Source organism: Anomaloglossus baeobatrachus, chromosome 2 (assembly GCF_048569485.1).
Source record: "Anomaloglossus baeobatrachus isolate aAnoBae1 chromosome 2, aAnoBae1.hap1, whole genome shotgun sequence".
In the NCBI taxonomy this organism is placed as follows: Eukaryota; Metazoa; Chordata; class Amphibia; order Anura; family Aromobatidae; genus Anomaloglossus; species Anomaloglossus baeobatrachus.
The window spans coordinates 776,356,255-776,382,596 of record NC_134354.1 but is presented as its reverse complement, the minus strand read 5'-3'; the positions used below and the strand labels follow the sequence as shown (position 1 = coordinate 776,382,596).

Sequence of the window (26,342 nt, the reverse complement as noted above, 5' to 3'; positions counted from 1 at the left end):
CCTCGGAGTCACCTTTTTTGGTTTTTCACCAAGACAAGGTAGTTCTCCGTCCGACCCCGGACTTTCTTCCTAAGGTGGTCTCTCCCTTCCACCTTAACCAGGATATTTCCTTGCCTTCCTTCTGTCTGGCCCCTGTTCATCGCTTTGAGAAAGCGCTGCATACTCTAGATCTGGTGCGTGCTCTCCGGATCTGTGTCTCCCACCGCTGCGCTTAGGCAGTGCACCTCTCTTTTTGTGCTAACCACAGGGCGGCGCAAGGGTCTCTCTGCTTCTAAGCCGACCTTGGCCCGTTGGTTTAGATCGACCATTTCGGATGCCTACCAGAGTACTCAGGTGCCTCCCCCGCCGGGGATCAAAGCACACTCGACCAGAGCTGTCGGAGCCTCTTGGGCTTTTAGGCACCAGGCTACGGCTCAACAAGTCTGTCAGGCTGCCACTTGGACTAGCCTGCATACCTTTTCGAAGCACTACCAAGTGCATGCTCATGCTTCGGCAGATGCGAGCTTGGGCAGACGCATCCTTCAGGCGGCTGTCGCCCACTTGTGAAGTTAGGCTCCGCCTACTTAGTTTTTTCTGTTTATTCCCACCCAGGGACAGCTTTGGAACGTCCCATGGTCTGGGTCTCCCAAAGGAACGATAAAGAAAAAGAGAATTTTGTTACTTACCGTAAATTCTTTTACTTATAGTTCCGTATTGGGAGACCCAGCTCCCTCCCTGTTGCCTGTTGGCAATTTTCTTGTTCCGTGTATTATCACCGGCTGTTGTCGTGGACAGAGTCTCCGGTTGTTCCGGTTCTTACTCGGTAAGTAACAAAATTCTCTTTTTTGTCATATTTCCACAGGTATGGAAGGTAGAAGGGTCCATTTCGGTAGTCTCTGACCTTCCTGCTCACCTGCCAGGGTCTCACAGACTAGTGACTTTGCTCAAGTATCTGAACGGCAATGAAACCCAAACACCTGGGAATTTTCGGACATTTTTTTTAAACACCTGAATGCATGTAGGTTGGGCTAAAATAATTTTTGCAATTGATTTTCATTAACAAAATGTTGCCCCATTTCCCTTTTTCCAGGGATTTTAGATTCTCATTCCAGCAATGTGCAGGAATCAGTCAGGGAGCTCGTTCTTATAGGGAGTTTGTAACAGTTTTCTCTTTCTCTGAACTCTTCGGTGCGCTCTGTTACATTTTTTTTTAATGAAACTTCATTGCAAACTTTATTTTTAGCCCAAAATATATGTACAGTGCCTACAAGTAGTATTCAACCCCCTGCAGATTTAGCAGGTTTACACATTCGGAATTAACTTGGCATTGTGACATTTGGACTGTAGATCAGCCTGGAAGTGTGAAATGCACTGCAGCAAAAAAGAATGTTATTTCTTTTTTTATTTTTTTTTTAAATTGTGAAAAGTTTATTCAGAGGGTCATTTATTATTCAACCTCTCAAACCACAAGAATTCTGTTTGGTTCCGCTAAAGTATTAAGAAGTATTTCAGGCACAAAGAACAATGAGCTTCACATGTTTGGATTAATTATCTCTTTTTCCAGCCTTTTCTGACTAATTAAGACCCTCCCCAAACTTGTGAACAGCACTCATACTTGGTCAACATGGGAAAGACAAAGGAGCATTCCAAGGCCATCAGAGACAAGATCGTGGAGGGTCACAAGGCTGGCAAGGGGTACAAAACCCTTTCCAAGGAGTTGGGCCTACCTGTCTCCACTGTTGGGAGCATCATCCGGAAGTGGAAGGATTATGGAACTACTGTTAGCCTTCCACGGCCTGGACAGCCTTTGAAAGTTTCCACCCGTGCCGAGGCCAGGCTTGTCCGAAGAGTCAAGGCTAACCCAAGGACAACAAGGAAGGAGCTCCGGGAAGATCTCATGGCAGTGGGGACATTGGTTTCAGTCAATACCATAAGTAAACGTACTTCACCGCAATGGTCTCCGTTCCAGATGAGCCCGTAAGGTACCTTTACTTTCAAAGCGTCATGTCAAGGCTCGTCTACAGTTTGCTCATGATCACTTGGAGGACTCTGAGACAGACTGGTTCAAGGTTCTCTGGTCTGATGAGACCAAGATCGAGATCTTTGGTGCCAACCACACACGTGACGTTTGGAGACTGGATGGCACTGCATACGACCCCAAGAATACCATCCCTACAGTCAAGCATGGTGGTGGCAGCATCATGCTGTGGGGCTGTTTTTCAGCCAAGGGGCCTGGCCATCTGGTCCGCATCCATGGGAAGATGGATAGCACGGCCTACCTGGAGATTTTGGCCAAGAACCTCCGCTCCTCCATCAAGGATCTTAAGATGGGTCATCATTTCATCTTCCAACAAGACAACGACCCAAAGCACACAGCCAAGAAAACCAAGGCCTGGTTCAAGAGGGAAAAAATCAAGGTGTTGCAGTGGCCTAGTCAGTCTCCTGACCTTAACCCAATTGAAAACTTGTGGAAGGAGCTCAAGATTAAAGTCCACATGAGACACCCAAAGAACCTAGATAACTTGGAGAAGATCTGCATGGAGGAGTGGGCCAAGATAACTCCAGAGACCTGTGCCGGCCTGATCAGGTCTTATAAAAGACGATTATTAGCTGTAATTGCAAACAAGGGTTATTCCACAAAATATTAAACCTAGGGGTTGAATAATAATTGACCCACACTTTAATGTTGAAAATTTCTTAAAATTTAACTGAGCAACATAACTTGTTGGTTTGTAAGATTTATGCATCTGTTAATAAATCCTGCTCTTGTTTGAAGTTTGCAGGCTCTAACTTATTTGCATCTTATCAAACCTGCTAAATCTGCAGGGGGTTGAAGACTACTTGTAGGCACTGTAAGTAAAAGAAAAAAAAAATCCTGTTGATGCGCGGCCGACTCTTCCTACAGTGATGATTACCACGATCTGTTAAGGCTACTTTCACACATCCGGCTGTAGCAATGCGGCACAATCCGGCGCTCTGCTGAAAAAACAAAACCGTTTTTTTTTTGCCGCTGGTTTCGTTTTTTCCAGCATTGACTTCCATTGGTGCCGCATTGTGCCGCTTGGGCTTGCGTTCCGTCCGGTTTTTGCCACATGCGGCAGATTTAGCCGATGCGGCGGCCGGATGGAACGTTCCCTGGCACGTTTTTTGCTCCGGCAAAAAAAAACGCATTGCGCCGCATCCGGCCGCTGCGGCGCATTTTTCAATGCATGCCTATGGACGCCGGATGCGGCGCGATGCGGCACAAACCGCATCCGGCCGCCGCATGCGGTTTCTTCCACTGCGCATGCTCAGTAACATGCCGCAACCGGAAAAAAACGAACGGGCCACATGGAAAAACTTATGCAAAGGATGCTTCCAGGGATGACGTCCCTTTTGTCACGTGATAGTATTTTGAACACGCCCCATCACGTGACAAAAGGGACGTCATCCCTGGAAGCAGCCCATACAGTCTAGCACTACCCTGAGCAGTGTGACCGCTGGAGAGGTTTGCGCGCTCACGAGATTATGGGCGGGTACTTGCTGATAACAATCACAGCCCCGCCCATAATTACTTGTCTGCGCACACGTCACCAGCGGTCACACTGCTCAGTCCCGTGAGACTGGCACTGGGCATGCACGGGGATGGCTGGAGCAGTGGGCGGTGCATCAGCTATGGAAAGGAGCGATGGGGGCGGCATACAGGACCAGGAGGCAGAATAACGGACGCCAGAGAGCCCGCCCCCGTGTCACATTTACAGTATCTGAATACAAAAAGGTACCACTTTATAAAGCCTTTATTTTGGTCTCACATGGGGCACAATAATAACAGGGACCTTTCTAGATTGCAGCCCAGGAGCTGCAGAGGGGGAATCTTTTAGGTTTTGGGCGAAATTTCTGCTGACAGGTTCCCTTTAAAGCATGTATCGGCAGCTGCAGACTCCACGTGCCAAAGGCGGAAGCAAGAAAAAAAAAAGTATAGAAAGTGGAAAAACGTCCGCGCTGCTGTGCCAATAAAGTAAATTCCAAATAAGAGCAATGTAGGGTGGTTTATTCTACGCGTTTCGGAAATGAGCCCTCTCCATTAGGAAATCCACCTACGTGTTTCGGAGATGACCCTTCTCCATCAGGAAATCCAACAATCCACCATTTTGGTGGATTTCCTGATGAAGGCGAAGTGTTCTCTCCGAAACGCGTAGAATAAACCACCCTGCATTGCTCTTATTTGGAATTAACTCTTTATTGGCACAGCAGCGCGGACGTTTTTTTCACTTTTTATCCTTATTTTTCTTAATGAAGTAGGTGCATGTGTCATAATCAGAGTAGTTTTCTGCTCCAATTTGCACTGGTTTCTGGGGTAAATTACAGTGAATCTGATGGGGCAATGTTGCCCACACCCCTCATTAGGCCACACACATTTTTTTCATTTTTTTTTTTAAAGGCAAAGTGGAGGCTTAAAAATGAGACACAAAATTTCTACTCACATGTGCATATTTATTGTTGTAAAAAAAAGTGATGAATTCCCTTCTATAGTCTTGTGAAAAAAAGATCAGTATAACTTATGTAGGAAATCACTGCTCATCCCGGGGTTAGGAGTCCAGTGGGCGGTCCTATTCACTGCTTATCCCGGGGTTAGGAATCCAGTGGGCGATCCAATTCACTGCTCATGCCGGGGTTAGGAGTCTGGTGGGCGGTCCTATTCACTGCTTATTCAGGGGTTAGGAGTCCGGTGGGCGGTCCTATTCACCGCTTATACTGGGGGGGGGGGTCCTACTTAATGATAGGAAAGTGTGTGTACAGAAGGCTGCTAGGGTAGATCGGGAATCATTGTTGATAATTATAATATAGACTTTAGTATAATATGAAATATGACCTGTATAAAAGCTTCATTTTAAAAGCAATGTGTGAGCAATAAACAGAATAAATACATTGAAAGGGCACCTCCATTTTCTATCAATAATTCTAGTCACAGAGCCATAATGATTCTCAAATTACCATATTTTTCGGATTATAAGACGCACTTTTCCTCTCAAAAATTTGGGAAGAAAATGAGGGGTGCAAATGTAGCTTACCAAGGGGTGGTGAAGAGGGGTCACAGGAGGCAGGGGCGCTGCTTTGTGTGGCGGGCAGCTCTGCTCTGTTTGGTGGGCTGTGAGGCACAGGCCATTCTGAAGATGTCGGCGGTGCGGGCCTCAAGTAATGGTGCCCAGAGTCCGCGCATGCGCAGATGGAGCTCTCGGCTTAAGATCTCATCGATGTCCCAGCAGCAGCACACTTGAGGAAAATGGCGCTCGGAGGTGACACGTTTGTGCAGATAAGATTTCGGCTTGTCATTGAGCTGATAACTCAATCTGCGCACGCGCCAACTCCGCCCAACATTTCTTTAAAGCCAGCACTGCTGAACTCTTCACAATGGCCTGTGCCTCACCGCCCGCAGCCCCAGCACAGTGCAGCACCTGCGGTCCGCATTAAGTATCTGGGCCCCCCTCATCACCACCTCCAGTACCGTCCCTGCCTCCTGTGACCCCACTAACTCCAAAACTCCTGCCAGGTAGGCTACTTTCACTCTTTAGTCGTTTCAAATCAGCCTGGTCTATCGTTGCGACTAAACGACGGATCCATCGTTTTTTAGCTGTCAACGGACGCAACGGATGTGTTATTTCACAGGATTCCGTTCACTAGAATCCTGTGAAAAAGCTGATCCGTCGCATCCATTACGTCCGTTGTGCGTTCGTTTTCTGACAGATCCGTCATGATCCATTTGGCACTCCCATTAGGCTGTCCCAAAAACAGATATGCTGGGCATGCTCAGTAGAGCATGACAGAATCCAGCAGTGGATTTCGTTGTGTGACGGATTACGGCGGAATCCTGCACCATAGACATCCATTATACCTCTTGACGGATTGCGATGGAATCCTGCGGAGCGTGTTTTTTTGACGCTCCAAAAAAACGTTACAATGTCCGTTCCTTCCGCCTGACAGTCAGTCATTCCCCGACTGCAACTGATGGCCTTGCGTTGCATCGGATCAATCTGTCGTTAATACAAGTCTATGGGGAAAAAACTAAATCCTGCAAAATATTTTGCAGGATACCGTATTTTCTGAAAGCGAGGGATTGTGACTGATGGAAAAAGACTGAAGTGTGAAAGTAGCCTAAGACACCACTGGATTATAAAACAGACACCATATTTTGTTTTTACCTTTCTTTTTCTCTAAATTTGGGGTGCGTCTTATAATCCAGCGCGTCTTATAAAATGAAAAATATATATTTTCAAGAATTATCATAAGAAAGATTCTGTTAAATCTTTTTTTTTTTCCCTAGAATTGTTTTTCCTCTTGTTCTTCCTGGGAGGAGCTTTGTCCTGTGTTGATGGCCGGCCCCTGCGGAGTCATTCACTTGGTACAAATAAATGGTTTATATAAAAGTACAGAACAATCAGTAGTACCCATTTTTCCTGGTAAATCAGACATTGTCCTGACCGACAGGCGCAGTGTCTCCAGTCTTTAGTTTTCTTGTGTAAAAATTCAAAAAGTTGCACAATTTTTGTGTAACTGGGAGTTACCAAAAGTTTTGCAGCTTTTTGCACTTTTCTCACCAGCCTTGCCCATTTTTGCAAACCACATTGCTCCTCAAGATTGATATCCAAACTGCCAGTCATGATGAATTGGGGCCATACACCGTAATACTGCCACCTATAGCAGAGAATAGGGTTCAGAACAGGCAGCAAATTTTAATATCTAATGTGGTTTTTTCAAACTTTTCCAAAAGCTTGGATCAAGGAACTGGCTACTGACTAACGTGTACTTTTTTTTGTCAAGCCAGTTGTGAGTAAATTGTCCATGTCTCTGTAATAGTGGGGGCTATACTTCCTTCAGGGTCTTTGCGGCCGATTCTACTATAAATGTGGCAATGGCTATTTGCCTTTTCACTTCTTCCCAGGCCGCTCTCTGATCTTCTTTGTTTTCTATGTCGAATAAGGCGTCGTAAATACCAGGGAACGATTCTCCAGCGTATTTGTTATGGCTGCTTGGTGCAAAAATTATATGTCTGTAAAAAAAAAAAAAAAATTAAAAAAAATTAAAGAATGAAAAGTTAAAAGAACCCCATAATCCACCTGTGGGGTGGTTGAATCATGCCTACTTCATCCATGAGCTGAATGACATACTTTAAAAGGTTTAGTCACAGTTTGTGATGAGCGGACACTACCATGCTCGGGTGCTCTGTACTGGTAACTAGTGATGAGCGGGCACTACCATGCTCGGGTGCTCAGTACTGGTAACTAGTGATGAGCGAGCACTACCATGCTCAGGTGCTCAGTACTGGTAACTAGTGATTAGCGGGCACTACCATGCTCAGGTGCTCTGTACTGGTAACTAGTGATGAGCGAGCACTACCATGCTCGGGTGCTCAGTACTGGTAATTAGTGATGAGCGGGCACTACCATGCTCGGGTGTGTGACGGGGTATGCAGCAGAGCAGTGAGGGACGCTAGGCCGAGGAACAATCTAAAGGGCTTTATTGGAACCACAAAGATAAAGCACCAAACATGAATATAAATCCTTAAAGTTTGCAAGGAGTCCACAACAAAACAACAGATCCGGGGGCGCCTCCCGATATTCCGACGCCAGGGAAAATATGGCAATGGTCCTTATAGGAGTTTCTTGAGTCCAATAGGGTGAACAACAAAACACAATCCCATGTGGCCTCTGACCTCCAATCTGTAAGTGTCCATACACAGGCACTAGGATCTAGACTCTGCTATAGATCCTAGTCCTTCTCCAGCCGAGATCCAACAACTAAGTAACATGGGTCTCATTGTTCTCTTCTCCTGGGATCAGCCCCTTTGGTGGGCAGAAGCGCACACCTCCCCCTGGACATTTGATACCTGAAAGGATTCTAGACGTACTGGCTCTATTCCGTCTACCAAGTTTTGGATTGGATGAGTCCCATGCTGAGAAGAACAAACGATATCCCACCAGACGTAGTACATACAGGACAGTCAAGGAGGGACAGACTATTACACCATGACCACAGGCAGGGGAGGGACACGCTGCTCCAACCCCTTCCCCCCTCAATTTGTGTACGGACTAGTGACCTCAACAGGTCGCTTGTTAAGTACACGTAAACATGGCGGACCTGACTCAGGGCTCCTCCTGCCTGGACAATCCATCGGCATTTTGTGTTGGCTCCATCTTCTTTAGTGTATGGTGGAGGTGTAGAGCTGAAGGGTATGGCTCCAGTTTGTATCCTCCTTGACTTAAACTCTGCTTCCTGCACCCACAAATCGGCATTGTAGATCTCCCACATCATTGCCTAGGAGAATATCTGCAGGCAGGCCGCTCATTACCCCAATCACACATTGCTTGACCCCAAAGCCAAAGTCCAGTTCTACACTTGCATTTTGGATATTTCTCCTTTGTCCTCCAGCCACTTCAATGGTTAATCCTGGTACTGGCTGTATCACCTCTGGCCGAACCACTCGGGGATCAGCTATTGTGAGAAATGCCCTAGAGTCACAAAAACCAAGAACTCTCTGTCCACCCAGCAAAACCACCTGTAAGTGCTTTCTTGGATGATAAGAAGAATTCGGGGCTGTGGCTCACACCCCGTAAACACCTAGTGGTCGAACATGAGTATCTGAGTCATTAGGAAAATCAACTTGAAGGGGTGACACCTCTTCCCTCATTGTACTTGGCTGTAGATAGTTAACTGGTCGATTTGGAATAGGGTGGTCCCTCAGTTGACCAGCCGGGCAAGTGTCTTGTTGATGAACATGTCTATGGGGAGATAAGGTATGCACACCAGTGACTATGGAAGGGGAATACATGGAATAGCAGAAACTGCTGTGTGAATACTGACATGAAAAATTCAATAGCTATTTGTAAGAATGAAATGTGAAAAATGGAACCTGCATTACTGCCATGAATATATGAATAAAGAGAAATTTAGCTACTGAATTGATCAATGCAGAAGAGCCCCAACACTACGCCAAAGTATTTCTCTACGTTGGGGTCCCTAGCTTGTGTGTGTCCTCTCATGCAGTTAAAAAACTTACCGTGTATGGGACGCTGAGACCCAGGCTATATATGCGTATAATGTGGATTGGCAATAGGTGTGTATGGGGAGGGTTCACAAACGAAAAACTACTAACATTAAGGAATAACGTTTGGAACTCCATTCTATGTCTGAACTGGGTGCAAAAAACCTAAAAAACATCACTATGGGGAGATAAGGTATGCACACCAGTGACTATGGAAGGGGAATACATGGAATAGCAGAAACTGCTGTGTGAATACTGACATGAAAAATTCAATAGCTATTTGTAAGAATGAAATGTGAAAAATGGAACCTGCATTACTGCCATGAATATATGAATAAAGAGAAATTTAGCTACTGAATTGATCAATGCAGAAGAGCCCCAACACTACGCCAAAGTATTTCTCTACGTTGGGGTCCCTAGCTTGTGTGTGTCCTCTCATGCAGTTAAAAAACTTACCGTGTATGGGACGCTGAGACCCAGGCTATATATGCGTATAATGTGGATTGGCAATAGGTGTGTATGGGGAGGGTTCACAAACGAAAAACTACTAACATTAAGGAATAACGTTTGGAACTCCATTCTATGTCTGAACTGGGTGCAAAAAACCTAAAAAACATCACTATGGGGAGATAAGGTATGCACACCAGTGACTATGGAAGGGGAATACATGGAATAGCAGAAACTGCTGTGTGAATACTTACATGAAAAATTCAATAGCTATTTGTAAGAATGAAATGTGAAAAATGGAACCTGCATTACTGCCATGAATATATGAATAAAGAGAAATTTAGCTACTGAATTGATCAATGCAGAAGAGCCCCAACACTACGCCAAAGTATTTCTCTACGTTGGGGTCCCTAGCTTGTGTGTGTCCTCTCATGCAGTTAAAAAACTTACCGTGTATGGGACGCTGAGACCCAGGCTATATATGCGTATAATGTGGATTGGCAATAGGTGTGTATGGGGAGGGTTCACAAACGAAAAACTACTAACATTAAGGAATAACGTTTGGAACTCCATTCTATGTCTGAACTGGGTGCAAAAAACCTAAAAAACATCACTATGGGGAGATAAGGTATGCACACCAGTGACTATGGAAGGGGAATACATGGAATAGCAGAAACTGCTGTGTGAATACTGACATGAAAAATTCAATAGCTATTTGTAAGAATGAAATGTGAAAAATGGAACCTGCATTACTGCCATGAATATATGAATAAAGAGAAATTTAGCTACTGAATTGATCAATGCAGAAGAGCCCCAACACTACGCTAAAGTATTTCTCTACGTTGGGGTCCCTAGCTTGTGTGTGTCCTCTCATGCAGTTAAAAAACTTACCGTGTATGGGACGCTGAGACCCAGGCTATATATGCGTATAATGTGGATTGGCAATAGGTGTGTATGGGGAGGGTTCACAAACGAAAAACTACTAACATTAAGGAATAACGTTTGGAACTCCATTCAATAGCTATTTGAAAAATTCAATAGCTATTTGTAAGAATGAAATGTGAAAAATGGAACCTTTATTCATATATTCATGGCAGTAATGCAGGTTCCATTTTTCACATTTCATTCTTACAAATAGCTATTGAATTTTTCATGTCAGTATTCACACAGCAGTTTCTGCTATTCCATGTATTCCCCTTCCATAGTCACTGGTGTGCATACCTTATCTCCCCATAGTGATGTTTTTTAGGTTTTTTGCACCCAGTTCAGACATAGAATGGAGTTCCAAACGTTATTCCTTAATGTTAGTAGTTTTTCGTTTGTGAACCCTCCCCATACACACCTATTGCCAATCCACATTATACGCATATATAGCCTGGGTCTCAGCGTCCCATACACGGTAAGTTTTTTAACTGCATGAGAGGACACACACAAGCTAGGGACCCCAACGTAGAGAAATACTTTGGCGTAGTGTTGGGGCTCTTCTGCATTGATCAATTCAGTAGCTAAATTTCTCTTTATTCATATATTCATGGCAGTAATGCAGGTTCCATTTTTCACATTTCATTCTTACAAATAGCTATTGAATTTTTCATGTCAGTATTCACACAGCAGTTTCTGCTATTCCATGTATTCCCCTTCCATAGTCACTGGTGTGCATACCTTATCTCCCCATAGTGATGTTTTTTAGGTTTTTTGCACCCAGTTCAGACATAGAATGGAGTTCCAAACGTTATTCCTTAATGTTAGTAGTTTTTCGTTTGTGAACCCTCCCCATACACACCTATTGCCAATCCACATTATACGCATATATAGCCTGGGTCTCAGCGTCCCATACACGGTAAGTTTTTTAACTGCATGAGAGGACACACACAAGCTAGGGACCCCAACGTAGAGAAATACTTTGGCGTAGTGTTGGGGCTCTTCTGCATTGATCAATTCAGTAGCTAAATTTCTCTTTATTCATATATTCATGGCAGTAATGCAGGTTCCATTTTTCACATTTCATTCTTACAAATAGCTATTGAATTTTTCATGTCAGTATTCACACAGCAGTTTCTGCTATTCCATGTATTCCCCTTCCATAGTCACTGGTGTGCATACCTTATCTCCCCATAGTGATGTTTTTTAGGTTTTTTGCACCCAGTTCAGACATAGAATGGAGTTCCAAACGTTATTCCTTAATGTTAGTAGTTTTTCGTTTGTGAACCCTCCCCATACACACCTATTGCCAATCCACATTATACGCATATATAGCCTGGGTCTCAGCGTCCCATACACGGTAAGTTTTTTAACTGCATGAGAGGACACACACAAGCTAGGGACCCCAACGTAGAGAAATACTTTGGCGTAGTGTTGGGGCTCTTCTGCATTGATCAATTCAGTAGCTAAATTTCTCTTTATTCATATATTCATGGCAGTAATGCAGGTTCCATTTTTCACATTTCATTCTTACAAATAGCTATTGAATTTTTCATGTCAGTATTCACACAGCAGTTTCTGCTATTCCATGTATTCCCCTTCCATAGTCACTGGTGTGCATACCTTATCTCCCCATAGTGATGTTTTTTAGGTTTTTTGCACCCAGTTCAGACATAGAATGGAGTTCCAAACGTTATTCCTTAATGTTAGTAGTTTTTCGTTTGTGAACCCTCCCCATACACACCTATTGCCAATCCACATTATACGCATATATAGCCTGGGTCTCAGCGTCCCATACACGGTAAGTTTTTTAACTGCATGAGAGGACACACACAAGCTAGGGACCCCAACGTAGAGAAATACTTTGGCGTAGTGTTGGGGCTCTTCTGCATTGATCAATTCAGTAGCTAAATTTCTCTTTATTCATATATTCATGGCAGTAATGCAGGTTCCATTTTTCACATTTCATTCTTACAAATAGCTATTGAATTTTTCATGTCAGTATTCACACAGCAGTTTCTGCTATTCCATGTATTCCCCTTCCATAGTCACTGGTGTGCATACCTTATCTCCCCATAGTGATGTTTTTTAGGTTTTTTGCACCCAGTTCAGACATAGAATGGAGTTCCAAACGTTATTCCTTAATCTTGTTGATGAACAGGCTGCCCACATCGATAACATCTGCGCTGCATCTCACTTCTTCCAGCTTGCCTTCTGGAGAAGTAGGTAGGAGAACTTTTTACTGATAGGGATGTGGAGGTGCAGGAGGTGGTTGTCGATTTGGAGGATGACTCCACTGGATAGATCGGCATGTGGATGCCCGGGATGCCCACAGCTATAACATCTTCGCTCTTCTACTTTCTTTCCTCATCACATTCCAGAAAATGTGGTAGGAGCAACTGGAGGCACATTCACACGAGTATCCACATAAGGTGGTGACCTAGGAAGTCGAGGGACATTGGGTACTGAAGGACAAGGAACCTCTGGTGTTGGGGTGCTGGTCATTTTTGCTCCCTCTGCTAGCAGCTTCTTCCACTGAGGCTTGATAGTGAGCACCTCATCAGCTAGAGCAGCAGCTTGTTCCACTGTCTCTGGTCTCCTCTCACGCACCCATTCCCGGATCTCAGCTGGGCATTTGGCATAGAACTGTTCTTTTAAGATGACCTGGAAAAAGGTCTCCCAAGTTAAGGCTCCCTCTCTTTCCAGCCAGCGATGGCATACTTGTTTAAGTCTGTGGGCATACTTTTTGAAAGACACTTCCCCATCACAGGCTAAAGTTCGGAACTGAGCCCTGTATGTATCTGGGGGTCATGGCATAATGGTCCAATATGGATTCTTTAATGGTTCCATAATCGCAGTTCCACCGAGGGTCTATAGTTCTATAAGCTTCAGCAGATCCACCCTCTAAGAGCCCCACCAGATACTGGACTCTCTTCCTTTCCAGGACTTCCATCAACCGGCACTGATGCTCAAAGTCCTGGAAGAAGCCCTTATTGTCGCCTACAGCCTCATTAAATGGTTTAAAGTCCTTACAGGACACTCTGGGGAATTCACTCATGGTGGGTCCTGTGGTTACAATCTGTCTAGAGCTTCTACAGTGCTGGCCAAAAGTATTGGCACCCCTGCAATTCTGTCAGCTAATACTCAGTTTCTTCTTCAAAATGATTGCAATCACAAATTCTTTGGTGTTATTATCTTCATTTATTTTGCTTGCAAAGAAAAAACACAAAAGAGAATGAAACAAAAATCAAATCATTGATCATTGCACACTTCAAAAATGGTCCAGACAAAAAGTATTGGCACCCTTATCCTAATACTTGGTTGCACAACCTTTAGCCAAAATAACTGAACAACCGCTTCCGGTAACCATCAATGAGTTTCTTACAATGCTCTGCAGGAATTTTAGACCATTCTTCTTTGGAAACTGCTCCAGGTCCCTGAGATTTGAAGGGGGCCTTCGCCAAACTGCCATTGTGAGATCTCTCCACAGGTGATCTATTGGATTCAGGTCTGGACTCATTGCTGGCCACTTTAGTAGTCTCCAGTGCTTTCTCTCAAACCATTTTCTAGTGCTTTTTGAAGTGTGTTTTGGGTCATTGTCCTGCTGGAAGACCTATGACCTCTGAGGGAGACCCAGCTTTCTCACACTGGGCCCTACATTATGCTGCAAAATTTGTTGGTAGTCTTCAGACTTCATGAATGCCATGCACACGGTCAAGCAGTCCAGTGCCAGAGGCAGCAAAGCAACCCCAAAACATCAGGGAACCTCCGCCATGTTTGACTGTAGGGACAGTGTTCTTTTCTTTGAATGCCTCTTTTTTTTTTCCTGTAAACTCTATGTTGATGGCTTTTCCCAAAAAGCTCTACTTTTGTCTCATCTGACCAGAGAACATTCTTCCAAAACGTTTTAGGCTTTCTCAAGTAAGTTTTTGCAAACTCCAGTCTGGCTTTTTTATGTTTCGGGGTAAGAAGTGGGGTCTTCCTGGGTATCCTACCATACAGTCCCTTTTCATTCAGACGCTGACGGATAGTCCAGGTTGACACTGTTGTACCCTCGGACTGCAGGGCAGCTTGAACTTGTTTGGATGTTAGTCGAGGTTCTTTATCCACCATCCGCACAATCTTGCGTTGAAATCTCTCGTCAATGTTTCTTTTCCTTCCACATCTAGGGAAGTTAGCCACAGTGCCATGGGCTTTACACTTCTTGATGAAACTGCGCACCGTAGACACAGGAACATTCAGGTATTTGGAGATGGACTTGTAGCCTTGAGATTGCTCATGCTTCCTCACAATTTGGAGTCTCACGTCCTCAGACAGTTCTTTGGTATTTCTTTTCTCCATGCTCAATGTGGTGCACACAAGGACACAGGACAGAGGTTGCGTCAACTTTAATCCATGTCACCAGCTGCAAGTGTGATTTATTATTGCCAACACCTGTTAGGTGCCACAGGTAAGTTACAGGTGCTGTTATTACACAAATTACAGAAGCATCACAGGATTTTTCAAACAGCGCTAATACTTTTGTCCACCCCCTTTTTTATGTTTGGTGTGGAATTATATCCAATTTGGCTTTTTGACATTTTTTTTTTCTTCATTGAAGACAAATTAAATGAAGATAATAATACCAAAGAATTTGTGATTGCAATCATTGTCAGGAAGAAACTGAGTATTCTCTGGCAGAATTGCAGGGGTGCCAATACTTTTGGCCAGCACTGTAGCTGCTTCCACAGTGAGGCTCCTCTCCAGCAATCCTGCCCTCTCTTGAGCTCTGCAAATATCCTCCCTCTTATCTTTTATGGTGGCCCATCAGTGCCATCTCCTCCTCATACCACACAACCCACTGACTTTTGGAGGAATTTACCTCCTGTCTTTCCTCCCCTTGCTGTGGAAATACTTCCTTGGTGCCATCTTGCAGGTAAGCGCCTTCCATTCCTTCTGCTCTGATCCCTCCAATGCCAACCAGTTTGTGACGGGGTATGCGACAGAGCAGTAAGGGATGCCAGGCTTAGAAACAATCCAAAGGGCTTTATTGGAACCACAAAGATAAAGCACCAAACAAGAATATAAATCCTTAAAGTCTGCAAGGAGCCCACAACAAAAAAACAGATCCGGGGGCGCCTCCCGGTATTCCGACGCCAGGGAAAATGTGGCAATGGTCCTTATGTGAGTTCCTTGAGTCCAATAGGGTGAACAACAAAACACAATCCCATGTGGCCTCTGACCTCCAGTCTGTAACAGTCCATACACAGGCACTAGGATCCAGCCTCAGCTATAGATCCAAGTCCTTCTCTAGCCGAGAGTCAACTAACTGACAAACATGGGTCTTATTGCGCTCTTCTCCTGGGATCAGCCCCTTTAGGTGAACAGAAGGGCACACCTGCCCCTGGACATTTGATACATGAAAGGATTCTAGACGTGCTGGCTCTATTCTGTCTACCAAGTTGTGGATTGGAGGAGTCCCATGCTGAGAAGAACAAAATCTCCCACCAGAAGTAGTAAACACAGGACAGTCAAGGAGGGACAGACTATTACACCACGAGCACAGGGGGGGGGGATGGACACGCTGTTACAGGGTGCTTGGTACTCGTATCTAGTGATGAGCGGGCACTACCATACTGGGGTGCTCAGTACTCATGACGAGCAGTTGAACACTCGGACGATCAGACTAGTTATGAGCACCCGAGCATGGTAGTGCTCGCTCATCACTAGTTACGAGTACTGAGCACCCGACCATGGTAGTGCTCGCACATCACTAGGGTGAGATTAATTGGCTCGGTCACAATTTTTGCCTATAAGTTAGTTGTCTATTTTGATTGAAAATGTTGTATTTGGACTCAAATTTGTGACATTTTAATGTTGAGACTCAATCAGTATACAGGATTTTGAGTTGCTAGAAAAGAACCAAAATGGGGCAAATGTATACCTGCTCGTGGTCAGGTGGGTCGGGGGGCTATTTTGTGCTTTACTTTCCATTTGAGGCTCCATTAAACCTCAGAGTACAGAAAAGAGCTGGATAGTTGTCACTATATTTCTAGTGAGAGGGATAATAAAAAGCAGAACAGCGCAGAATCTTCATGCTCAGCTTCGGTGAGGGTCCATAAGGTTGGACCTCCATGGATCCTGAAATTATTGCAAATCCTGGGGGTAGACCATCAATTTATAAGGGACACTTATGTATTGATAGCTAGCTTGGAGAAGAAGGCCTCTAATAGTATGTAGCTGGCGATGTGTCCCACTCTCACCACAGCGCAATTGGTTGAGATCGGTAGAGAAAGTGTGCAGTGCCTCCGCAGGGCACATCAAGTATTACACAGAAGTAATTGAAATCAATGGACTGTCCACATCAAGGCACAGACGTGCCAGGTCCTCCAGAGTTACGATAGTCTTAAGCTTTAACATGTAGCAGATGTCAACAAAATACTTATCAATACCTGTAAAAAGGTCTTCCTGGGAGGCCCAGGGGGTCAGTGAATGCCCGCTCTGCAAACATCAGTTGGTCATTTAGGATGCGAACAGCCATTGGACTAGAAGAAGACATCATTGATTAGTGGTGGATAATTGACAGAGACTATGACATTACCCAGATATGTGTGTCATGATAACTGTGGGGATAGCAGGAAACCAGGGCCCAGGGCTCCTAAGCTGATCCTCAGGCTAGGAGTCTATATGCTATGCCCAGTCTCAGGAATAGCCCTAAAAGGTGGGGATGCCAGAGTCTCCTTCCTGGCCCTGCTCCTGAGAAGCCTGGATCTGATACCCCCACCCCCACCCCCTCCCCCAGCGGGAACCGGGACAGGAGTGAGATTAAACCCACAAAATAGACAAACAGGGAAAACCAAAACTCTGTCACACGGCATTCACTCACAGAGCTATAAAGATAATAAGAGTTTAGGAGGAAAACAACAAGATGATGGCTAACTCCACACCCACTTCAGGCAAAAAGCAACATTTTACAGATAGTCTGGGACACCAAAACACACAGAGCAACACAGTATAACCTATAGCTGGAAAGGGTAGAATATTTCATCCAGCTTAAATATGAGAGGAGCAAATCTGATTGGCCTCCACGCAACACGTGATCAAAGGAGCCTAACAAGCAGGCTAGCAGAGGTTAACTCTTGCTTGCCTGACTAAGAATGAGCAGACAGCAGGTCGAGGCCAGAGTCTTCCTCTATAGATCAGAGGCACCAGAGAAACCATCGGGTGGAGTGTCAGAATCTGCAATATGAACAGAATCGGATGCTTCCATGTGTGCAAATCTCTGTGTGACAATATGACTGTACTATTGTATCATAGGTGGGATGTTGGGGGGCTGTTGTTAGTATAACTTGGCATTGTACTAAACGGTTGCTAATACAAAGTTTATCCTATTGTACCAACTGCCAAGTTTAATTTCACCAAATCGAAAAGAACTTTAAAGGTACTCACCGAGAAGACTTTTGCCAAATCTGTGATTTTGGTAAACTCTAAAGCGGGCTTTACATGCTACGACATCGCTAGCAATTGCTAGCGATATCGAACGTGTAAGCACCCGCCCCCGTCGTGGATGCGATATCGTGTGATTGCTACCACAGCGAACATTATCGCTACGGCAGCGTCACGCACACTTACCTGGTCGGCGGCGTCGCTGTGACTGCTGAACAATCCCTCCCTCAAGGGGGAGGTACGTTCGGTGTCACCGCGACGTCACTAAGCGGCCGGCCAATCAAAACGGAGGGGCGGAGATGATCGGGACGTAACATCCCGCCCACCTCTTTCCTTCCGCATTGCGGCCGGCGGCAGGTAGGGAGACGTTCCTCGATCCTGCGGTGTCACACACAGCGATGTATGCTGTCGAAGGAGCAACGAACCACATCGATAATCAACCATTACCGATTTTGGTTTTGGGACGACCTCTTCATGGTGAACGATTTTCACCATTTTTGAGGTCGCTGGTAAGTATCACACGCTGCGATAACGTTAATGACGCCGGATGTGCGTCACTAACAACGTGACCCAGACGATAAAACATTAACGATATCGTAGCGTGTAAAGCCCCCTTAAGGGTGCAGATACAACTGAACATGACCATCACTGGCACCAGGTAAAAGACTTAAGGCCAGTGTCTCTAATGCCCAATTGTAACACCACCACTGCTGTGTACTATATGGAAGATCTTTCCAAGGTTCAAGGGATTGGTTAGTGAAACACTTGAAAATATATTGATCACACATTGCTGTAGATATAATTTCACGTTTTTGGGGGGGGGGGTGGGGAGGGTTTTTTGTTTCTACTTGGGAAATCTCTAAAATCAGACCTTAATAAAACCCTTTCTATCCTGAAATCCGCATTGGTTGGAGATCATGGTCTTCCCCAAAGTGAGATTCCCTATGGCATGAGAACATCATTTCGACTGGATTTCCCAACTTACTTATTGATATCAACTGTTTTAATTCGTTGGTGAAGTCCTACGGCAGAGCTGGTAAAATTATCAATCGCGTCAAATAAATGGTCTACAAGACACAAGAAAATGGCTTGAGAAAGAAAAGTGTACAAATCATCAATACAATGCCAACCATATTCCTCAAAAAGCAATCCTACCAATGGATCTCATTGTGTGGCTGCACAGTGACCATATGCTGCCATCGTAAAATACGTACACTGTATGGAAGACCTTTTGGTCCTGGAAGGTAGTGGACTATGAAGTATCATAGAAAAAAAGTCAGGCACTCACCAGAGCTTGCTTGTGCAGGTATCGATTTATTCAATCGTGGAGGTTACAAGTGCATTAGGGCTGGTGGGGAGGGAGAGGACGCTAGACACGTCCAGTGACAACGGCCGTTTCGCACCTGTCACAGGACGTGACAGGTGCGAAACGGCCGTCGTCACTGGACGTGTCTAGCGTCCTCTCCCTCCCCACCAGCCCTAATGCACTTGTAACCTCCACGATTGAATAAATCTATACCTGCACAAACAAGCTCTGGTGAGTGCCTGACTTTTTTTCTCTGCTGCTTCTATGATATAATTCCTGTTACATCAGATGCACCACAGAGCAGAGCACGGTCATTTTTAAGGACAATTCATGCATATTTATATGGTGCGGATCAGTGCCCTGGACTTCCTCCTCATACTCTAGGAGTATGAAGTAGTCCGGTCTACAGAGACCAAAAAGGAGACATGTGGACCTCTGTTGTGTAAATGCTACACGGAGTACGTTTCTGGACACTGTTGAGTGCAGTGTGATAGCATTCTCACCACACTGCTGCTAAATGTATATGGAGGCCTCAATATCTCCTCCACGTGTCCTTGAAGAACATCTCATTCTAAGAACGGGAATTTTAAAGTTTCCCCACTTCTCGTCACTCCTCTGTGGAGGCTTCCCACTTCAGCTGGCCTTCACAAGCACATTAGTGAAGGTGGGCATTGATGTTGGGTGAGAAGTCCTGTCATTCGGAAGATATTCCAAGTCTTCTCAAAAATATTCGAGGCTCTCTACAGTTGGCTGGACAAATTTCCAGACCACTCAATTCTAACCATTTGTACCTCAACTTTGGAGAGTTCCACCTCAAAGTTACAAGCAAAGGGAATTCGTAATACAAATATATGCTGTTAAATTTGGATTGTTCTTTCATGGAGAAAATGTCCAAACATTAGTCCTCCAAATTTTAACCTAAGCCTTGTGCATAAAATCCTATCTGACATTTTCCAAAATAGTATGAGGCTCAATGTGCTGATAGTCACCCTCGACTGTGAGAATTAGGTCTCAGCTGCTATCTCCAGATCACCATGAGCCTTAGCTCCCAATAGACTCTCTTGGTTTCATTCAGGAGAGACATTTTTGGGCAACTACAGCCTAAAGGCCGCTTTACATGCTGCGATATCGTTACAGATATCGCTAGCGTGCATACCCGCCCCCATGGGTTGTGCGACACGGGCAAATCTCTGCCCGTGGCGCACAACATCGCGCGGACTCATCACACTACTTACCTGCCTAGCAACGTCGCTGTGACCGGCGAACCACCTCCTTTCTAAGGGGGCGGTTCATTCAGCATCACAGTCACGTCACAGTAGCGTCACTGAACCGCCGCCCAATAGAAGCGGAGGGGCGGAGATGAGCGGGACGTAACATTCCGCCCACCTCTTTCCTTCCTCATTGCGGGCGGACTCAGGTAAAGTGAGGTTCCTCGTTCCTGTGGTGTCACACGTAGCGATGTGTGCTGCCGCAGGAACGAGGAACTACATCGCTAGCTGCAGCAGCGATAATCGAGAATAGGGGGCATGTTACCGATAAGCGATTTTGAACGTTTTTGCGACGATTCAAAATCGCTCATAGGTGTCACACGCAACGACATCGCTAACGCGGCCGGATGTGCGTCACAAATTCCGTGACCCCAACGAGATTGCTTGAGCGATGTCGCAGCGTGTAAAGCGGCCTTAAGGCAGGGGTGGGGTAGGCAATAAATTTCCCCAAGAGGCCCCATGAAAGATCTTAAGAAGCAATAGGTCAGACTTAGGGGTACTTTATACGCTGCGACATCGCTAGCATCGGCTAGCGATGTCGAGCGTGATAGCACCTGCTGTAGTGAACATTATCGCTACGGCAGCTTCACATGCACATACCTGCTCGGCGACGTCGCTGTGACTGCCGAACAATCCCTCCTACAAGGGGGAGGTGTGTTCGGCGTCACCGCGACGTCAGTAAATCGGCCGGCCAATAGAAGCGGAGGGGCGGAGATGAGCGGGACGTAACATCCCGCCCACCTTCTCCCTTCCGCATTGCCGTCGGGACGCAGGTAAGGAGATGTTTGTCGCTCCGGCGGGTTTACACACAGCGATGTGTGCTGCCGCAGGAACGAGGAACAACATCGTACCTGCGGTCGACCCGACATTATGGAAATGACCGACGTGACACAGATCAGCGAGATTGTACGCTTCTGTGCTCGTTCATTGTTGCACCTAGGATTTACACGTTGCAATGTCACTACCGGCGCCGGATATGCGTCACTAACGACGTGACCCTGATGATATATCTGTAGCGATGTTGCAGCGTGTAAAGTACCCCTTATTTTTGCTCTTTGTTATCGTTTGATATCAATTTTTCTTACTTAATATTGAGCAGAATTAAGTCTGGTGACTCCCTGCTGCTGCATGTTACAGTAGTTACAAAAGGTTTTCTTACCTGAGGCAGTAAAAAAAATATATATAATTTACTGCATTTTAATAAGCTATAAATAAAGCCGCAAATTATTCTGCTCCGGTTATTCAGCGCTTGTATCTTTATTAACAGACCATGATACAGTATGATGGCCCCACAGTCCCCCCCACAAAATATCATGGCCCTACAATAGTATGATGTATCCATAAAGCCCCCCACATTGCATAATGTACCCACACAATATGATAGCCCCACAGTCTCGCCATACTATATGATGGCCCCACGATCGTAAGATGCGTCCATAAAGCCCCCTACCTTATATAATGTACGAAGACAATATGATGACCTCAAAGTTCCTCCACAAATTATGGTGGCCCCAGAATCCACCCACACACAAAATGATGGCCCCCACAATAGTATGATGTATCCATGTAGACCACCACACTGTATAATGTACCCACACAGTATGATGGCCCCACAGTACCCTCACACAATATGGTGGCCCCACAGTACCCTCACACAATATGGTGGCCCCACAATAGTAAGATGCGTCCATAAAGCTCCCCACATTGTATAATGTACCCACACAATATGATGGCCCCATTCCCTCCACACATTATGATGGCCCCAGAATCCCCCCACACACAAAACAATGGATCCCATAATAGTATGATGTATCCATGTAGACCTCCACACTGTATAATGCACCCACACAGTATGATGGCTCCACAGTACCCTCACACAATATGGTGGCCCCACAATAGTAAGATGCGTCCATAAAGCCCCCCACATTGTATAATGTACCCACACAATATGATGGCCCCAAAGTCCCTCCACACATTATGATGATCCCACAATTCACCCCACACAGAAAATGATGCCCCCACAATAGTATGATGTATCCATAAATATCCCCACGCTGTATAATGTACCACACAATATAATAACCCCACAGTCCCCACACAGTATGATGGCCCCATACATAGTATGATGCATCCATAAAGCCCCACACACTGTATAATGTTCCTATAGAGCCCCCCTTACACAAGATATCACCAAACAGCATCCCTGTAGGTCATTGTCCCTCCACAGACCCCTTACATAGTATTCTATCCACACAAAGCCCCCCTCACAGCATCATGTCCCCACACAGCCCTCTTATACAATATTATGTCCCCACACAGCTACTCATAGTATTATCTCCCAAAAAGCCCCCCTAAAAAGGTAGAATGTCCCTAAAAAGACCCCGATGCAATATGAGGTCCACACACATTGTCCCCACATATGCCCCTTGGGGCGCAACGTTACGTCCCCACAATTTCCCAGAATGTACTATCAAACAAAGAGGCTCAATAAAGTAAAAGGGGTTCCCTGTTCCTTCATTATATTCACTGGTATCTGCACCCCGAGAATACACATACCAGTGATGGTGAGACGATGGGTGAGAGTTGGCCGCGTGCAGTGGGACGCCATGGCATAATGTCCTTTGGTTGTCCCGATACACGATCCGTACCGGGACAGCCAAAGGCTCGCATGTGGTCACACTTTGCCTAGGTGTGGTCTATGGGTATCTTCACACTGTTTTTTTTTGTTTTACATGTTTTAGAGCATAGATTACGAGTTGTTTTGCTTTGGAGTGGAAATTCCAAGTTTTTCAGGGGGATTTGGAGAGTTTCTGCTCGGTGGGTTCGGGCACACAACGTCTTTTAAACTCACGCGAACCTAAGATGTTTTTCAAGCAGAAGATGTTTCAAGTTTTGGGGAAATCTGGTGGTTGGGAAGGGGATGTACGAGCAGTGGACAACACTTGTAAGACCCTGTTTGACATTTGTAGATGTTGGAGATAGTTGTGTTTTTTTGAGGGCACTCACCGAAGGTCACATTGTAGCTTTCCACTTGCTCCGTGTGTTTTATGGCCAAGTTGTATATATTATCGGCATAGTTCTTCAGCTCCTCTCCATAATCCAGGGTGTTAAAGGGTATAATGGTGGAGTCTGCCAGCTCGTACACGAGGCTGCCCCTCACCTGGGCCACTGCGAGCTGCTTCTTGAATGATGGGTCATAAAAACGCTCCACCAGCTCAAAAGTCTCATACACTGTGTGGTAGACTGGATAATTGCTGTATTTGTCCGTTTTCTGAAATGTAAAATTTGACAATGTATGTGGATGTTCCCTTACATGTGCTGAAAAAGATTCCAGTTATGTTCAAGTTATGAAGAAAAATAAGAGAAGGTCACTGTCTGCAACAAGATCAGCACAGTCTGCTTCTGCTGCTATACATATTCCTATCATCCAATGCTCCCCATATTTGTTGTTTCCCTGCTAACATCAAGGCACCATCTCTATATTACATAGAGATGTATTCATAAATAATGTAATCTCATACATTTATAAGTCACTGTATCCACAAGATCAGCACACTCTTCCTCTGCTGTTGTCCCCATTCCTATAATATAATGGTTTATACCATGTTGTATCCCTACAAACATCAAGGCACAATGTCCATTACATATCAAAGCGAACATATTCTTATGAATTTACATTGTAGTCAACTCTACTACATAAAGAAGTATTCAGAAATAACGTAATCTCATAAATATACAAGTCACTGTCCTCACAAAAGATCAGCACACACTTCCTCTGCTTTTGTCCCCGTTCCTATAATATAATGGTTTATACCTTGTTGTATCCCTACAAACATCAAGGCACAATGTCCATTACATATCATAACTAACATAATCTTATGAATTTACATTGTAGTCAATGAAGTCACTGTCCCTACAAGATCAGCACACTCGTCTTCTGCTGCTATACCTATTCTTATTATCCAATGGTCTACACATTGTTGTATCCATAACGTCAACGCACCAACTCTACTACATAAAGAAGTATTCAGAAAGAATGTAATCTCATAAATTTACAAGTCACTGTCCCCACAAGGTCAGCACACACTTCCTCTGCTGTTGTCCCCATGCCTATAATCTAATGGTTTAAACCTTGTTGTATCCCTACGAATATTAAGGCACCATGTCTATTACATACAGACGTATTCATAACTACGATAATCTTATGTATTGACAAGTCACTGTCCCCACAAGGTCAGCACACTCTTCTTCTGTTGCCATCCCCATTCCTGTTATCCAATGGTCTACACATTGCTGTATCCATGCTAACATCAAGGCACCATCTCTATATTACATATAGATGTATTTATAAATATCGTAATCTCAAATTTATAAGTCCCTGTTTCCACAAGATCAGCACACTCTTCCTCTGCTGTTATCTCCATTCCTATAATCTAATAGTTTAAACCTTGTTGTATTCCTATGAACATCAAGGCACTGTCTCTATTACATATAAACGTATTCATAACCAACAAACTTATGAATTTGCAAGTCACTGTCCCTACAAGATCAGCACACTCTTCTTCTGCTGCTCTATATATTCCCATCATCTAATGGTCCCCTCTTCCCTCTGTACCAGTCTATTGTAACTTGTATATGTATTCTGTATGTAACCCCCCTCATGTACAGCACCATGGAATCAATGGTGCTCTATAAATAAATAATAATAATAATTTGTTGTTTCCAAGCTATCAAGGCACCATGTCTATTACATATAGACATATTCATAACTAACAATTTTATCTATTGACAAGTCACTTTCCCCACAAGGTCAGCACACTCTTCTTCTGTTGCCATCCCCATTCCTGTTATCCAACGGTCTACACATTGCTGTATCCATGCTAACATCAAGCCACCGTCTCTATGTAATTTCCTGAATTCATAATTCACTGTCCCCACAAGATCAGCACACTCTTCCTCTGCTGCTGTTCCCATTCCTATAATCTAATGGTTTATACATTATTGTATCCCTATGAACATCAAGGCATCATGTCCATTACATTTAGACGTATTCATAACTAACAATCTTTGCAAGTCACTGTCCCCTCAAGATCTGCAGACTCTACTTCTGCTGCTATACCCATTCCCATTATCCAATGGTCTATACATTGTTGTATCCATGCGAACATCAAGGCACCGTCTCTATTACATATAGACAAATTCATAGCCAATGTAATTTCAAAAATATGTAAGTCACTTTCCCCACAATATCATCACTCTTCTTCTGCTGCTTCCTCCATTCCTATTATCCAGATCCTACTATACATCCTACTATTATATCCCTACCAATTTCAGGGCACCATCTGTATCACAAATAATGTATTTATAACTAACATAATATCATGAATTTACAAGTCACTGTCCCCACAAGGTCAGCACACTCATCTCCTTTTGCCACCAGCAGTTATATGACCCCATGGTCTAAATGTAATTCTATTCCTACCAATATTGTGGTTTGGTCCATGGCAGACGTAGCTCAATCACCATTCAAAATCACTGGATTGGACAGGTCACTGTCTCCTACAAGATCAGCACATCCTTCTTCCGATGCTGTTACGGTTACCATCAAACTAATGGTCTACTAGTTGCTCTATCACTGCTACCTGAACTATCCCCGTCACATTGAGCGCTTACACAACTTACAAGGGTGGTCTGGGACTGACATATGGGTGGCCTTTGCGTAGAAGAGGTCATCGATATGAGATCACTGAGGGTCCGACACCCGGGACCTGCACCGATCTGGCAGCGGCTGCTACTACTAGATATAGACGGTGGAAAACAGCCGCTCCGTACAGTGCTTAGTGGCCGCAGACGAGTACTCCGCTGCTAGAGCATTTTCAGCTGATTGTGGGGGTACATGGTGTTGGGCTCCCACCAATCTCATTTTCATGTTCTATGCTACAGATGTGCAATCAATATAAAGCAGTCTGGGACAACC

General features: G+C 44.7%; 1 protein-coding gene across 1 annotated transcript in view; it reads right to left on the bottom strand.

Moving 5' to 3' along the window:
* Positions 1-4,239: 4,239 nt before the first annotated feature.
* The window catches only part of LOC142292300 (N-acetylated-alpha-linked acidic dipeptidase 2-like), a 122,568-nt gene continuing 100,465 nt past the window's right edge, over positions 4,240-26,342 (bottom strand). The window contains exons 16-19 of the mRNA XM_075337571.1: positions 23,372-23,636; positions 18,777-18,858; positions 16,798-16,890; positions 4,240-7,006 (exon numbers count right to left, since the gene is read on the bottom strand). Coding sequence (XP_075193686.1) covers positions 6,820-7,006; positions 16,798-16,890; positions 18,777-18,858; positions 23,372-23,636 — 627 coding nt within the window. The 3' untranslated portion in view covers positions 4,240-6,819. The remainder of the gene's footprint in view (positions 7,007-16,797; positions 16,891-18,776; positions 18,859-23,371; positions 23,637-26,342) is intronic.